The 16,236-nt window shown below is 45.7% G+C and overlaps 1 protein-coding gene and 1 pseudogene across 1 annotated transcript in view; one reads left to right on the forward strand and one right to left on the reverse strand.

The window, feature by feature from the left end:
* LOC149354891 (uncharacterized) overlaps nucleotides 1-16,236 on the forward strand; it is a 175,808-nt gene that overhangs the window by 72,179 nt on the left and 87,393 nt on the right. Inside the window, exon 2 of the mRNA XM_089583546.1 lies at nucleotides 15,190-15,296. Within this exon, the coding sequence (XP_089439672.1) occupies nucleotides 15,279-15,296 (18 nt within the window). The 5' untranslated portion in view covers nucleotides 15,190-15,278. The remainder of the gene's footprint in view (nucleotides 1-15,189; nucleotides 15,297-16,236) is intronic.
* Nucleotides 1,389-7,096, reverse strand: LOC149354892 (uncharacterized; annotated as a pseudogene).

The following is a 16,236-nucleotide window of genomic DNA, read 5'->3' on the forward strand; positions in this document are numbered from 1 at the left end:
CGCCTTCCTCGGAAGAGCGGACGACCAGTGGGGTAGGTTGTAGGGAAAAAATGAAACGAAACAAGAAACGAAAACAAAGCTTAACTTCAATGGTGTCGTCTCATGTGCGTGCCATGGACTGCGGATATTGCTTCCGCTGCCAGAGGAGGAATTGTCCGGTGAGGGCATTTCTGAGTCAGTTCTTGCATAAGGAACTGAACATGTTTTTTTGGATTACATGTAGCTGTTGCTACTCTCATATGGATATACGAGTACTACCCGCTGCTTGAACAAAAAGAATGTTCACTACTAAACGCCAGGCTCCTTTAGACCTCCCTGCCAATCGGGTTCAATAGGCATCATCTATGTCACATGTTGCAAGTGAAGTCATTATAAAGAAAGAAAAAGGAAGCGGGGGGGGGGGGGGGGGGGGGGGACCGAAGCAAACAGCGAGCAAGCGCCAAGCGCTCATTAGGAGGGATGCGAAAACTGGCCTCCTCACATCCGGATGAAAATGATGCCCCTTTGCAAGCTCACGGTCATCTACAAAAAGGAGGGCGTGGTTTGACGCCGATCAAGAAAAAGAAATGTATTTTTATTTTATTTGTTCCAACTCTCAATTTCAACAAGTGCAAGTCTCGAGGCACGCAGTGTACACCACCTGCGGCTCGAAAAAGCGAACTTGAGATTTTTGCTCATATTTTTCGGCGATGTCGAACGAGCTGCGTTTCACGTTTTCCACATGTCGATGTGTACAGCCTAGGGTGCCTGCGGCACGATACTGCAAGCCAGTGAATGAAATCTCGTGGTGTCATTGTGTCAAAGAGCATTCGTCCAATTTCCGAATCTATTAGATTCATGGCTAACAAGTGCAGTGTGAAATTCCATGTTAGCCTCTCAAAAACAGCCTTCGTAAGGGAACAACACCGTTATTCATAATCATAATTAATTTACTATAAAAACTCAGGAAACTTTCTGGCCTTAATCTAATTTATTCTGACCTTGTAGTTTTGACTGCAACCTTGGCTTCCTCACTTCTACTGGATGTATCGTTGTAGTCGTAGTCGTCTTCTTCATCAACGCTGAATACTGGGTCACTACGCTCTCCAAGACTTGTATCTTCACCCCTCCGAAGATGGCATGGAAGGATGCCTCTAATTGTGGCCTCTTCGAGTTTTTTCAGGACGACCTTCGCAGTAAACGGTCTTCGCACTCTCTGCTGACTTGCTATCATGGGGAGAAAGCATGGACCTATGAATGGCGATTTTGAATCGATCTCTTTAGCACCAATACCTCAGTATCTAGAATATCTTGGAGTGTATATCGATGCAGTTTGTCAAACCTTCTCTTCCTCGTCTTACGGTAGTTGTCACTTCGTGCTGGGGTCATCTGTTTCTCTCGTCAGACAACTATGTCGATGATTCCCAACTCGTGGTGGGCTGGTAGCCAGACTGCATTTCTAAAAACTGTAAAGTACAGGTTGCAACCAAAGCCAGATGTTATTGAACGATTGCGATAGGTCCCATCAGCCCCTAGCACGCACTTCAGGCCGTCTTTGAAATCAAGGCGGAAAGCTGGGCTAGTTGGTGTGTCATAGTTAATTAAAAGACTAGCGCATACAACTAGGACAAAGACAGAGAAGGAGAGCGCTCGTCCTGTCTCCTTCTCTGTCTTTGTCCTAGTTTTATGCGCTAGTCTTTTAATTAACCGTCTTTGAAGTTTGGGTACAAGGATATGTACTAGTGACAGCAAAAGGTTACGGGATGCAGGTGTGTGCAAAAACATTATTTGTGCGCAACCAAGTCTGCCAATTACCTGAAATGCCGGCAGATGTGAGGGAAGTGCATACTTCATTCGCTGGTAACAATAGCAGGCTACTAGGCCACGAAGCAGAGCTGTAATATTACTGCCGATAGCACATCTGGAATTCACGGATTGCTCATTCGCGGGTTCGTGAATTCGACACCTTGAATTCGCGGATTGCTCACTATCCCTCCGGACTCCACAAGATCGGACACCCAATACACGCAGGAAACCTCGCGGGCTCTGCTCACATACCACCAAATCACCACTGATTACAAAAACAGGCGCTCCACACTCCCACTACCTCACCGTAAACACTAGATTCAAAATATAGTGCGGTCTGTCGGCAACTGCAGACAAGCTGCTACATCTCACCTTACCTCCTTCATCACCACCACCCTAACTTGACCCTCCCAATCTGTTCAATATGGGGGGCGGCCAAGGCTACCCTCATACACTGTTGGAATGCCTCCCATACCGAACCCATCCCCCTGCTCATGGCAGTCCGCTCTGCGTGCTGCTCAACCAGCTGGTCAAACATGGCTAGTGGACAGAGCTCTCCGTGAAGCCCAGGCCTGTGGACTATCGGACAAGTAGGAGGCCATTATTTAGGTCCTTTTTTTTCTTAAAATAAACTAGTTGCTCGTCGTCATTAACGCCCTACTCCTTCTCTCTCAGTTCCGTAAAGTCGAGGTGAATCACTTGTTCCGGGTTGCTCGAGTATACCGGTATTACCATCTGATTACCTCTCGGCCTGAAGTTCGCCTTGTGCTAGTAGAGCTTCCATTCATGGGAGGGCTATATGGAACTGTCAACATTCCCACTCATGCTCGTCCAGTGAACCACTGCGTCAATTTTCAGTATTTTCTCCAATGATCATCATGGGCTCCTGACTCTGGGTTGCCACGATAACGACTCAGTATAGATTGTAGACTCGGTTCCGATATGTTGATTTTGCCCTTTCGCATCTAAGTATCTTGGGTTCCTTCCCACAGCGTCGTGCGGATTACAGCTTCATGGCTAGCCTTTCTAATAGCATGAAGACTAGACCTAGCCTCTTCATCGTGATTCCTTTGTTCCGGGCGGTTTACAATATCTAATGTGTACTCCTGCATTTCACTGACCCATCGGGCAATTCGACATTTCGGATGAACAGTATATTATAATAGTAGCCTCGTCCCACTTACGATCGATCAAAGGATGGCCGGTCGACCTTTTAAATTTATTTGAAAATTTTATATATTTTTGCCTGATGACTGGACAGAAGCCATCCGTGATTAGCTCCCCCCCCCCCCCCCCCACACACAAAAAAAAAACTATATTTTAAGCACGCGAAATTATTATCGATGGAGAAGTGGAGTTCCGCGCTTAGATGCTTTACGGTTTCGACCAACTGTGGCTAAGACTTGCATAAAATATATTAAAGTTAGGTAGCTAAAAATTATTTTGAGGAAACATATGAATTTTGTTATTTGTACTCCGTTATTTTTGTCTGTCTGCAAGCTATAAAGTTTTTTATCAAATTTGTTAAATTTCGCTTAAGGGACGGTTTTCTGTCTAGTTTGCAGGTCTTATCTCAAAAATCGCTTGTAGCAGAAGGCTATGATTGTGCATTATCATCTATGCACACTGGTCTATCAAACTGCTGAATTTCATAGCTATGCGTCTTTTCTGTAAAGAGATATGATCGCGCTAACTACAAGAAAACACAGATCCATGTAAACTTGTGGCGACAATTAAAAAAAAAACATTTCATATTTTTTAAACTTTGTCGGCGTATTCTCCTTCATATTAAATTTTGGAATCATTAAAAGCATGTTGCAAAATTTTGTTTGTCTAGTAGTCACGACGCTTCCAATGAGACCCTTGCGCAAGGTTGAGCACACCATGCAGGTCTAAGGACCTATGTCATTTGTGAATCGTGAACGGGATTGCAATTTTGGTAGGATATTGTATGTAGTCATTTATGTATCGATGCGTCAGATTAGCTTTGAGAGCCATTGTAGTGAAGGATGCGGGATTATTTTTCACTGCCTTGGATTCCTTAATGCGCTGCGGCATCGCGCAACACACGTTTTTGGCATTTTTCTTCCACCAAAACGTAGTCAGGATTCGATGCGCAGCTTAGATTTCACAAAAAGAGCTTAAAGTGAAGAAGCAAGCAACATTATTCAAACAATTTTTAACGAAATTAATAATTTGAAAAGGTCATGGAGATCTGCTTCATTAAAAACAATGTTTCTGGGCTGCAATCGTTTATTCGACTGATTCGACAACGCACAATGTCTTCGTTCCTGTACACTTAGTTTCTTCCATGCAGACTCGGCTGTGCATGGAACGTACAATTCAGAGGATGCTTCTGTTGACGACTTTGATAGCTGCCACGCATGACAAGATTGAATCCCATGGGAGGCGCGCACTGCCATCCACTCTTCCTTTTTTAACTCGCGGAAGGACACAGCTTCTTCTACTTCCAGATGTCTCAGATACACACCTTTGAGTTTCGTCGATAAAACACTTACAAAGTCTCCGGCTGGCCGAATTGCACTTCCAGGGTTTGTTCTCAGGTTGTTGAGCATTGCTTGGTGCCTGACGAGTCCTCCAACATCATCGCACGCGTTTTTCCTGCGTCCGGTTGCTGAGAATATCCACTGGGTATTGGGACAATCGCTGTTTCCAAACTCAAAAAGCTGGTATCTATTTTTGAAATTACTGGCGGCTCCATAACTGAGATATGTCACCTTGGAGTGCACCAGCAGGTTGGGGTCCACCCATTCTCTCACTTTCTTTAGAGCCAAGGAGGGGTGAGCGGAGTCGTGGCTGAAATCGTCATTAACTATCGCGAAACCATTCGTAGATTTATAGTTTAAGGGGGTTAAACATCCCAAAGCGACTCAGCCTATGAAGGACGCTATGTGAATGGCTGTGGAAATTTCGACCACCTGGCGTTCTTTAACGTGCACTGACAACGCACAGTACAAGGGCCTCTAGAATTTCGCCTCTGTCGAAATTCGACCGCCGCGGCCGGGATCGAAGCTGCGTCTTCCGGGACAGCAGCCGAGAGCCATAACCACGGAGCCACCGCGGTGGCGAAACTGTTCGCAGATTTTCACGCTGTGACCACACATGTAAACACTGGCGCTTGTTTCTTTTGCCGTTGGTATGCCTGATCCTCATCAGAAAACACGACAGTCCAATTTTCGGCAAAATCGACCTGGAATACAATGCTCTCACACTGTGTGCATTGCTTTTCCTCGTAGATCACTTTACCTCGGGTGTTCCTAATGTGGTTGTGCACGATCCATCTGGCCACTAACACTCAAAGATAATTAAGAAAAGTGTCAGCATCCAAAGTCTTTTTCTCAAGGTCGCCTGACTCCCATGCCGCTAAGAATGTTTCTTCGTCTTCTGGGGTATGAAATTCCTTCAATGTCAGAGACCTGCCTTTTAGACACTGCTTGCATTCGCCTAAAAGTACTGCGATGATGACGGAATGCAAATGAATGCTGGGTGAATGTCATCAGCATCAATTCAGTGGCAATTGCCATTCTCGAGAGCGCCGAGACAAAGTTTAGAGTTGACGCAAATAGCACACACGCAAACATCATGCTGTGGATGACATTTTACTCATCGAGGTCTCAAGGTGTAAAATTTTGGTAGGCCAGTGCCAGAATCAGGATGATCATCTTTGTATATGCGGAATGCCTCTCTGATTGATCTTGTCATGAAACACTTTGTTACGAATGTTTTTTTCTCCATATATCTCAAACAAGAGTACTTTGTCTGGAGCATTCCAACTCATTCTTTGTGTAATACTCATGCGCCGCAGATATGCACACAGGGCTCACCTTATGCCTGGTAATAGGAGCCGGTTTGTGGCACTTCGTGGCCTGAGACGCACTTGAGCAGCGCGGAGCAAAACGCAAGAACGTTTGTACCACACACCGTGATTTTTTTTTTATCTTTCCAGAACTTGTTGCTCAGATATATCGATGTTTGGGGAATTCTCTTCTTAATCACATTTTTTTTTTACTGGGAATAAGCTTCTTTATAACATTTTTTCTCAGGGTTGATGGCAAGAGAGTGAGAAGTTGACACCGTTCCCAGGGTGTCGTAGATGCTTCATAGGCTTACCTAAAGCTTTCAGTCCACTGCGCACACACAAGGAACACCTTTCTTCGGCTGAACTTCCCGATGCGTCACCTTGGCTGTAGGCCCGGCGTATCTTGCAGCGAACGTTTTCGATTACCGCGTGCTGCACCTCACTGTTTCCTTTTGATGTAAGCAGGCCTGTCCTGACTCTCACTGCTCCCGGCGGTTTCAGCGTGGACACGTTGGTAGTTGGAGTGCTCCGGTTGATGGCGTCGATTTCTTCTTCATGGGGCACAAAAATTTAATCACAAAACTGTGCTTTCCGTGAACATATTTCATTGGAGAAGTAGCGAAAGCACGGGTAGCACAAGTAGTCCGTCTCACTGACATTCACAGGTGTTTCGGATATTAGAAATTGCTTCAAAACATTGATGCCTAGTTCGGTGACGCTGCGAAAATTTTGCTTCGCAACGACTTTTTGTGCTTGGAAAGGTAATCTGCGCAAAACACTCGGCCAGAGCTATACTTTGTGGCCTGAGACGCACTTGAGCAGCGCGGAGCAAAACGCAAGAACGTCTCTCGCTGATCTGCGATGGAAGTGAACGTTCGAAAACCGATAGGGAGTGCTGTTCCCGGGCTCCCCTCCACCATAAGTTGATTAGAACGCGTCCGGCTTAGCCACTGCGGCGACGGTTTCCTTTGGAACGTAGTAAACGCTACTCAGCACGGAAGGACCAAGAAACAGTTCTCATCCACAGGCCCTCTATTGTGTCTTGTTTCTTGAGCAAGCAGAAGGAGGTCCATCATTATTTATTTATTAGGGTGGGAAAGAAAAAGAAATAAAAATAATGTTACCCTTCCCGCACCGCCGATGGCCCGACAATGGCCTTAATGAAGAGGTTAGCAAAGCTTGATTGTCTCTAAGCAACTTGAAATTTGTACCATCTAAATAGCTGCGGAAATAATTTAGTGCCATCACCATTGCTAGCGCCCATTTCTATGTTGCAGCGCAGCTCACTTTTGCCTTTTACTGAGTGTAGGAGCAACACTTGGAGCTTGGAGCTACCACATGGAATTGTCTTGCTGCAGGTTTCATTATACGGCTCTGGTAGAGAACGGCGCTGGTTCCATAATATGAAGCGTCTGTGCACAACCCAAACGCCAGAGTACAACCGGGAGTACTTTGTGCAGGGTCAGACGAGATTATGTTCACGAGGTCCATAAGGCATCATTCGCAGTCTTGCTGCCACTCTAATGGGACGTGTTTCCGAGTCAAGATCTCAGCATCATTTTTTCTCTGGGTAAACTTGAAGAAATAAAAAAATGCATTTCATTAAAAAAATTGGACACAACATGACAACCAACTGCAGAAGCGTGCACGGCAGGCGTTCAATTAAAAGAAAGTCTTAATGAAACGCGCATTGCTCTTAGAGACGAAAACGCAGAAAACGCACCAGTCGTGCGAAAATACCCCAAATTCAAGCCCTGCGACACGACAGAGTCGCAAACAGATAAATTTTAAACAGGCATTGACATGAAAACCAGAAAGGTATGGAATGATTCAAAACAAGCAAGGTCTAAAGTGGAACAACGGCATTTTAAAAAGTAAGTTACGAGACAGCAGGTCAAGCAAAAAGATATTCATGCCATATTTTTGCCGTGTTTCATTATTTTTTTAATATCGAGAAGCAAACAAGCTTCAAGGGCTTCCGTTTAAAGTTAGCGCGTGACCCAGCTGACAATTTCAATTTTATGAAAAATTAGGAAGCAGCCATTATCAGCGCAGCACTCCAACAGACGCACACCATCCCAGCGCCGCAGCAGTAGGCATTCTTGCAAGCGGACACTAAGGTACACTTACGTTCGGTCTTTGTGTATGCGCCGATATATAGATCACAGGAATCGAGTCGGGGCGCATAGCTAGGAATATTTTACGGGAGGGGCTAAACGAAGTTTTTGCATCGAGCGGTGGGAGGGTGCTGGAAGGTACGCGCCCAAGAAGAAAACTGCCAAGAAACTTCCTTCTTTCTTGGATACGTGCCTGGATCGAGTAGACCGGTAGTACAGGCGACACACTGCTCTTCTGCGTGTTGCCAAGTCACACTTGCCAAGACGTGGGGCTTGGCAAGCTTGTAAATTGACAGAAAAAGTCAAATTTTGGCAACCTTTTTTTCATTGTTGGATGTCATGTGCACGCAAGGGAGGACTTCACTCTTGGTCACATTCGAAAGACATGGGTCATGGGGCTCCCCAGCCTTTTTTTCTGCAACTTCGTTCACAGCGGCTCGGCTACTGCCTGTAACAACTGCGGCGAGAACACTACCAGGTTATCTGCAGCAAGAAGCCATGATTCGCCATGTGCCCGTGCATGGCGAGCGACGCTCATGTATATACAGCCGAAACCTCACCGGGTAGCCTCGAATCGGTCACTGGCCGCCTTTCTGGCTGCAGCGCCTCTTCGAGCCACTTTGCCGGCAATTTACACCCCTGGCACAATGGAGGGCAGTGCGCGCGCACGCAGAGCAAGCCGAGCCTCGCTTGCGGTTCTCCCGCGATGCGTGCGCTGATTCCGCGCGCGGTTTGTAATCTCGTTTGCTGCTGCCGCCGCCTCCACCGCCGCCGCCGCTGGCGCCAGGCGCGCTGCTCCTGAAATCGGCGACGCGTCTCCCATCACGCAAGGAGACGCCTTCGATGACGGCCTGCCACCGCGCCTCTTCCCAATCGTTTAAGCGGAATCGGCCGCCAAGATCTGTATATATACGCCAGGGACTAGGGGCACTCGCTTCTCCTGCCTTTCTTCGCGGCGCGTCTCGTCTTCCTTCTCTCTCAATCGGGTGGACGCCTAGTTATGTGCGTGCTTACGAATGCGGGAATCTTTATCTTAACCTCGAACGGGACCGCCCTGAGACTGGGCGAAAATCTGCAGCCGCCTTTATCACCTGCTTTAAACGCTGCCTTCACGTATGGTAGATGCTTTATTCACTTTTTTTTTTTTTTCTGAGTGAGCGAAGGGCTATTCGGCTTTATGCGCAATATGGTGCGCCAGATGCACGTCGGCGAGGTCCTCTTAGAGGACAAAAAATTACAGGGTGCGCAGCAAGCGTTTCCTTGATTGAGTACGTAGTGAAGGTTATAGTGCTTGTGCAATGGTATCAAGGCGCCCCGGCTCTAACACCTAGCGCCACCGTCCGGAAGAGTCGAGCCAGAGCAAGTAGAGGAGGAACATGTAGAGCCCATAACACGTTGAACACAGCATATGAGAGCACCATGACGTGAACACCGTGGGCTGCTTCGCGGCCTCGGAGGAACGGAAAATGGCGACGCATGCTTCGAAAAGAATCATTTGTTACCTCGCTAGGTTACATAGCTGTCCAATTACGTTGAAGACGCGCAAAATATATGAAATAAGCAACGCCTCGAGACACTTTAGGTTCTCAGGTTCCTGAATTCATCCGCATGTGTTTCTCGTCCTAAATGTTTTCTAATTTCCCGACACGTCCATGTTTTCACTGTGCAGCGATTACCTCTTTGTACATGGGACCTGAATATTCGACTACGAAAATTGCGCCTGACGGAGTGGTATAGGTATACGACCGCCCTGAATGTTCCGTTGTAAACATGTACGCTTGTTCCAGTGAAAAAAAATTAATTGGTTCTGTGTAGGTTAAACAAACCCAGGTGATAGAAAGAAACCGAGGTGATAGAAATTAATCTGTAGCTCTTCACTACCGCGTGTCTCATAGACCATGCGCAGTTTTAGGACATTAAATCCCAGACGCCATCATTGAATGACGGCAATGATTTTCACTTGGCATCCACCCGGACACTAAATCTCAATGGAAAACCTACGCTTTAGAAGAGAAGGCGTGTTCCAGCTCTTTCTTACGTTGGACCAAAAAAAGATCGAGTGGGCCAGATGAAATACCGCTGAAATTCCTTCAGCGATACACTGAATATATCTCGTATTATTTGCAGCTTCTATTTGCAAAATCTTTACGAGATCATTCAGTACCTCAGAACTGGCGCAGTGCGACCATGTTCCGACATTTAAAGGCGGTAATGGGCGGTATGTAAATATAACTACAGACCGGTCTCGCTGACTTCTGTATGTTGTACTCTTAGAACATATAATAGCAAAACACATTCTTCATTTAAAAAAAAAAAAAACGATTTATTATGTCCATTTCAGCATGGTTCCCGAACTGGCCTTTCTATAGTGACACAGTTAATCGAAGCAGCGCACTTTTGTACATACAGCTATAGACGAAAGCCAGCAGGTAAATGCTATATGTATAGACTTTGAAGGCATTTAATAAAGTTTCGCATCATAAACTACCTTTTTAAACTGCAAAGCTAGGAATTAATGAGACTATAGTATTGTGGACTCAAGTAAAATTGGCTGGGATTTAGCTCTGGTTAAACCTGGAGGATTGCGAAAGCAACATCTGTTCGTAGCCATATATTGTGTGAGCTACACTGCCCACAGTCTCGCCGTTTCGCGCGCTCCTGCACCACCATACTGCGCATGCACGAGGAGCAAGTGACGTCACTATGCACAGCTAGCGTGCCTTGCCGCGCGCGCTCGCCTTCCTTTCTTTAAAATGATCGGAGTGTAGCACGTGGTCGACGCCAACGCCAATGAACCCAACGAACGCCGATAGCCTATGACTTCAACGCCACTTTTCTGGCACAATGTTACCAACGCCAACGCATGCAGCCCACACCTGTCACTACCGCCACTTAGCTTAAAGCATGGATGAGGTGTCCACTGTTCCAAGAGGGCAGTTATGCACCTTCCTCTGGTTCAGGTGTCCACCGAGATGGGGGCACCTCGCCCTCACCTCACGCTACGCATATCCTGGCATAGCAGAGCTAAGCCACTGCCAATTTTATATACACCACAAACCACGCAGATTACGATGCGCAATTGCTACTGCGCATCAGAGAGGGAGAGAGAGGGAGACTGTCGGCGAGGCGATGGGGAGCGCCCCTTCGCCTCGCCGATGGGGCGCTCAAAACAAATAAATATAAAAATCCCCGCGTTCCTCGATTTCTGGGGCTATTGGCTTCGTATGTATATATATATATATATATATATATATATATATATATATATATATATATATATATATATATATATATATATATATATATATATATATATATATATGGCAGAAAAAGTTCCTAGGGCTAGGTTGGCGACACACTTGAAAGAAAACAGATGTGATGAAGAAATAATGTACTTGACTTTGGCCGGGGACCGGCCTTCATCTGAAGAAACTGAGCTGCGGGCAGTCTCTTAAATTTATATCGTGATGTCACTATCTACCCAAATGACGATGAATACCACAAAAGCTAAACTGCTGAAATAGGCCTTCTGATCACCACACCATGCGACACTGCTTTATTTTTTCCCTGATACATTTCCAAAACTTTCCTGGGTAATTTTTATGAAGTTTTGAAATAATATGCAAAAAAAATCTTTCGAATAACGTGCTTGATTGTACAAGAAATCCTTTAGCAGATTAGGTTTCAAGCGTTTCTTTTTGAGCCGTTTCATTTTCGCATGAGTTGAATTATGCTACGTGTCATCCATGGGGTCTTCTTACTTTCCTGCTGCATCTGCTTGGTAAAAAAGTTTCGAGGCAGTGAAAATTAAATTCTTTAAACCGATCCCAGAATGCGCAGACATCATTACCATCGAAATCTACATAGCAGGTTTCTAGATATTCAATTATAGATGTATCATTAGCACGTGAATAGTCTTTAAAGCAGCGTAGTGATTACTGTTTGTTGTTTTTTGTGTCGTAATAGAGGTAATGAAGCTCAAACTGGGCAGTGATTAAATAGCGCTTGTTAATTGTAACTGTGAAATCGACAATATTCCGAGGAAGGAACAACAAATCTAACATCTTCACTGCAAAGCCATGCCTCCGCAGTCACTGTAACGTACGGATCGTGGTTCATAGGGTTATTTTGAGCATGTTTGTCTTATTAACCAAACTACGCCCATTATTAACGTTCACTAAGCGCAGCGGTTTTCTATGTCCCTGCGGGTTCATGCACACACGTCTCTCGCAGACACCACAGCGCAGAGGAAGGCCGCGCCGCGGGGCTAAAATTTGGTGGGATGGACGACTATTGGGTTCCTCTAATCTTTGAGAACGCAGCGTGCGGTCTCCGTACCGGCACTGACATAAGGTGATGCTGGGGAGTCCTTGTTAAATTTACGTATGCGAATCCGCAGTGTGTCAAGGACCATATAAGTCGAAAGTTGGTAGTCATTGGCGATAGCAATGGTTGCAACTGTTGATGCGCTGCGAGAGAGACCCAGGCATGTGCGAAGAGGCTGACCTTGTACAACCTGGAGGGCACGCAAATTTATTGCGTGTGTTCGAAAGCACGGGTGTATTTTACAGCATAAATCTCAAAAAGAGTGTTATGTAAAGCTGCAGCATTGTCTGGATGAGCCCCATCATTTTCAACCCAGAAATCTGAGTAAGTGAACGATAGAGGTTAGCTTTTTCTTTAAAAAAGTGCTATGCGGGCTCCATGATAGATTCTGGTTCATGATAATCCCTAAAAACCAAGAGAGGTACAATAGGAAATGGTATGACCGTCGACAGTTACAGGATATGGATTTGCGTGTAAATGCCACTAACGCGTGCCTCTCGGATGAAACGCTAAGATCTTGCCCTCTGAAGTCTTGCTCGCGCCTGGAGGCATGTCACAGAGGAGGCCCAATTGCAGATATCGTCCGCATACATTGAGATGTGCACGGTATTAGGTAGGCTGTCTGGTAGTGCTATAAGTGTCAGATTAAACAAAGCGGGGCTAAGAACACCGCCCTGGGGCACACCCCGGTAGGTGCAATGCACAGGTGTCGGGCCATCTTCACACACGATAAAAAAAAATGACCTGTTGGTCAGATACCTTTGTATCCACCTGAACATCCGACCACCGACTCCAACACAATCAAGCGCATCAAGGATGTCTTCATGTGTGATGTTATAGTAAGCACATCTGACATCAAGAAAAAGTGTAACGCATATGCGCTTCTGGCGTTTCTGGTGCTGAACTGTGGACACAAGATAAATGACGTCTATAGAGGAGCGACCCCGTTGAAAACCCGCCATGGAATTAGGGTATACTTTATAGTGCTCGATGTACCACTCAAGGCGCGCTTCAGAATCATTCTTTCCATGATTTTTCCCACGTAAGTAACTGTTATATTACCGGTCTTACAAGCATTACATGCGTTCCATGCATTGCTTATGAACGATACGACAAGGCAAGGAAACTGAGCGCACAAAGCAGCTTGCTGAGGGAAAGGCGACTTCGTGGCGATTTCATGCTTCTATAGCTTCCCGTCTGTACGTAGGATCAGAAATCTGAAAATATATTCAAGACACACGTGATTAATGAAATTCATGGGCACGACTAAACGGAAGAGGGCACAGCGATAAAAGTTTATTTTCAAGCTACGATGGCTCCAGACTTCAATATCTTTTTATTTTATGCTCGAGCTGAATAGCAATCGCTAGGCATTGCTTACCTAGCGTTGAGACACACAAAAATGTGCTGACAGTTTTTGCATTCGTCCGCAGTACAAAAGTTTCACGCATCGACGCCGCTAGTTTTAAATTCTCCTCAATTTAAGCGTGCGTCAACAGACTACCGCTCTTTTCCAGTATGAACGTTTTAAAACGCCAACGAACGATATATTTCTGGCGGCCTTTTTTTTTTTTTTGTAAACGCTCGGGACAAAAAGCGTATAATAGGAGGGGTTTGCCATTGGCAAAATAATGGCAGTCAGTCGCGCATTCTAAACGCAAGGAAGAATTTACCTACGCTGATTTTTGAAGCAGTCCTCCTTAATACGCTATATTGGCTTCTTTGATGCGCCCGCTCTGGTTCATAAAAATAGGCAATACACATATTGGCTAATGCGCTTTGAAAGGCTAACTGCTTGGCTACGAATGTGTGATAAGCCATGTAGAAAAGACAATGCGCAACTCGTGCTTGAACGCTGGTTGGGCGAGCACTCGAGAAACCGTTGCAATACGGGAAAGGAGACGCAAGGTGCTCAAGTTGCGACAAATTGGGGTGGCGTCGCGCTCTCATAGCGCTGCCTGATGAAAAACAAAGAAGCACTTCAAGAAACCATTCACCACCGTACCTTGGCCAATCCCCCCGCGTGGGTATGTGCCATGTTTACTGTGGAGAAGAGGAAGAACCGTAATCCAGGAAGATCGGAGAGTGAAAAAGACGCTGCTTCAAGCTGTCTCAGACGTATGCACTTTGCGTGTGTACCTTGCAAGAGGCGTATTTTGGGTCACTCTTGGAGGCGGCAATTCAAGGGGAGGGAGGGGGGGGGGGGGGGGGCAGTTTTATTTTAACCATGTATTTCTTTGACTTTTTTTTTTCGGTAAAATAGGGTAAGGGCATGGTTTTCCTATGTCAAATTTCTCTCATTGGTGGGCGGCGCTCCACCTCCCCCCTCATAAATCCGCCCTCCGATCTTGCGCGGTTGTTTGGAACCGATGGCACAGATAATTCTGAGGACTGTGGTGAAAGGCAACTAGTTGCGTATCACCATCGTTACTGCGCGTGCGCAGCCGGCGTCCGGTTGACCGGCATACGTCGTCACTAATACGTCCCCGGTGCGCTAAAAACGTCCAATTAATGTGCAACCCCGCCACCTAGGTATACATACATATTGTGCCCAGCTGTTCCAAGAATGGGCAATCGGCTGTCCGGCCCTCGGGCTTCAGCGGCGCCCTGCTGTCAGGGAGCGCTTTGTGGCATCGAATCCCTCGCCCCATGGTCCCGTAGTAAAAACTGATCAGTAAATCTCCGTCTCTCTGGGCTCGTTCATCGTCAGCTCAATGGTGGTCTCTGTCGTGCAAGAGTTCCAAGCATCGTCTTACATCTTGCCACCCACGTGTGCATGCGCCGCACGTCTTCCTTCCTGCCTTCTTCCTTCCTGCATGTCTTCCTTCCGCGGCTGATTGACCTTCGGCCGCTGCCAAACATCGACAAAGTACATTTTCATGGCGCGGATGTGTTGCAGTGAGTTTTACAGCGATAATAGTGTTGACGTCGTTCTGCAAGGTCAAGCCGCCGTCGTTGCGGAGGCGCTAGCTCCAGCTTACATACCGCCAGTTGCCTGCAGTAAATGGCAGCTGCTGCAAGCTTTCTGCCTTTCAGCGTAGCTCATTTTTGTTCTCAGCACAGTAAAATGAAAATAAAACTCGTCTAATAAAGGTCACCGCCTTCAGACACTTTCACTGTTTATAACTTGATTGAATGCAGGTGTACTTTGGAGTGTGCCGCGCATGCCCAGTAAGCTGCCTCTGTGAAATCTACCAACTGGAACGCTGCTGCCACAGCCCAGTCGGAATATGGATGCGTCCAGAAAGGTAAATTAGAAGACCATACTTGTCCTTAGGCTTTCGATGTCAAGCTCGGTTGAGATTTATTATTATTGTAGATGAGCATAACTTGAGTGCATGAAAATGTGAAGGGGCGAGTTCAGAAAACATTATGCAACTAGCGGTTGATCGACATTTCTCTATGTCTCTTCTCTATGTCATTGACTGACTGTTGGGAATAACGGATCTGCAATTAATTTTGTGCAGAAAAAATCATTCGAAGCACAACAAATTCCTGATGACGAAACGGTGGGCTCCCGCACTTGCGCGCACTTCTGTTTTTGCCAGTTTCTTTACGAATAACTGAAAACATATTTAGAGGAGACACGTGGCCGTTTTTTTCGGCGAATATTTGCCTACTGTAGAGCCTGTGCAGTTATTTTTGTTGATTTCTGTTTGCTTTTTTTTCGAGAATGTCTAAAATTTAGCCCATCAAAAATTTGTTTGCTAACTTTGCGGTCGAAGAATAAATAAGGTATACGGTAACAAACATTCAATGCAGCATTCCATGCAGCCGTGTTGAAATGAAATGTTACACTGCGCGAAATTTAAGAAATTCCATACCATAACATCTTTGTATCGGGATTAAAAAAACATTTCAGGTATTTTTATTTTATATTCGGATATTGTACCCTAGATGAATATTCATAAGGATTGAAAACATGGCGCATAATATTGGTGGTGCCGCACACACAGCACCTCTAATGGGGAACTTCTTACTCGCTGGTGTTTCCGCAAACTTTGATTATGAATAACTTAGCGTTCACCAAGGACATGCTTAAAATTTCAGATGGCATTTTGATCACTGTCCAGCAATTTATTCTTGCCGATTTCTGTATATTATTATTCTTTCTAAAACTTTGCAAACCTTGCTCATCGGAAGTCTTTTGCTAAGTGTGGTAACCTTTCTTTGAAAGTAAAATAGAAG

The sequence above is a fragment of the Amblyomma mixtum genome, chromosome 3, assembly GCF_055824585.1.
Source record: "Amblyomma mixtum isolate Tamu chromosome 3, ASM5582458v1, whole genome shotgun sequence".
In the NCBI taxonomy this organism is placed as follows: Eukaryota; Metazoa; Arthropoda; class Arachnida; order Ixodida; family Ixodidae; genus Amblyomma; species Amblyomma mixtum.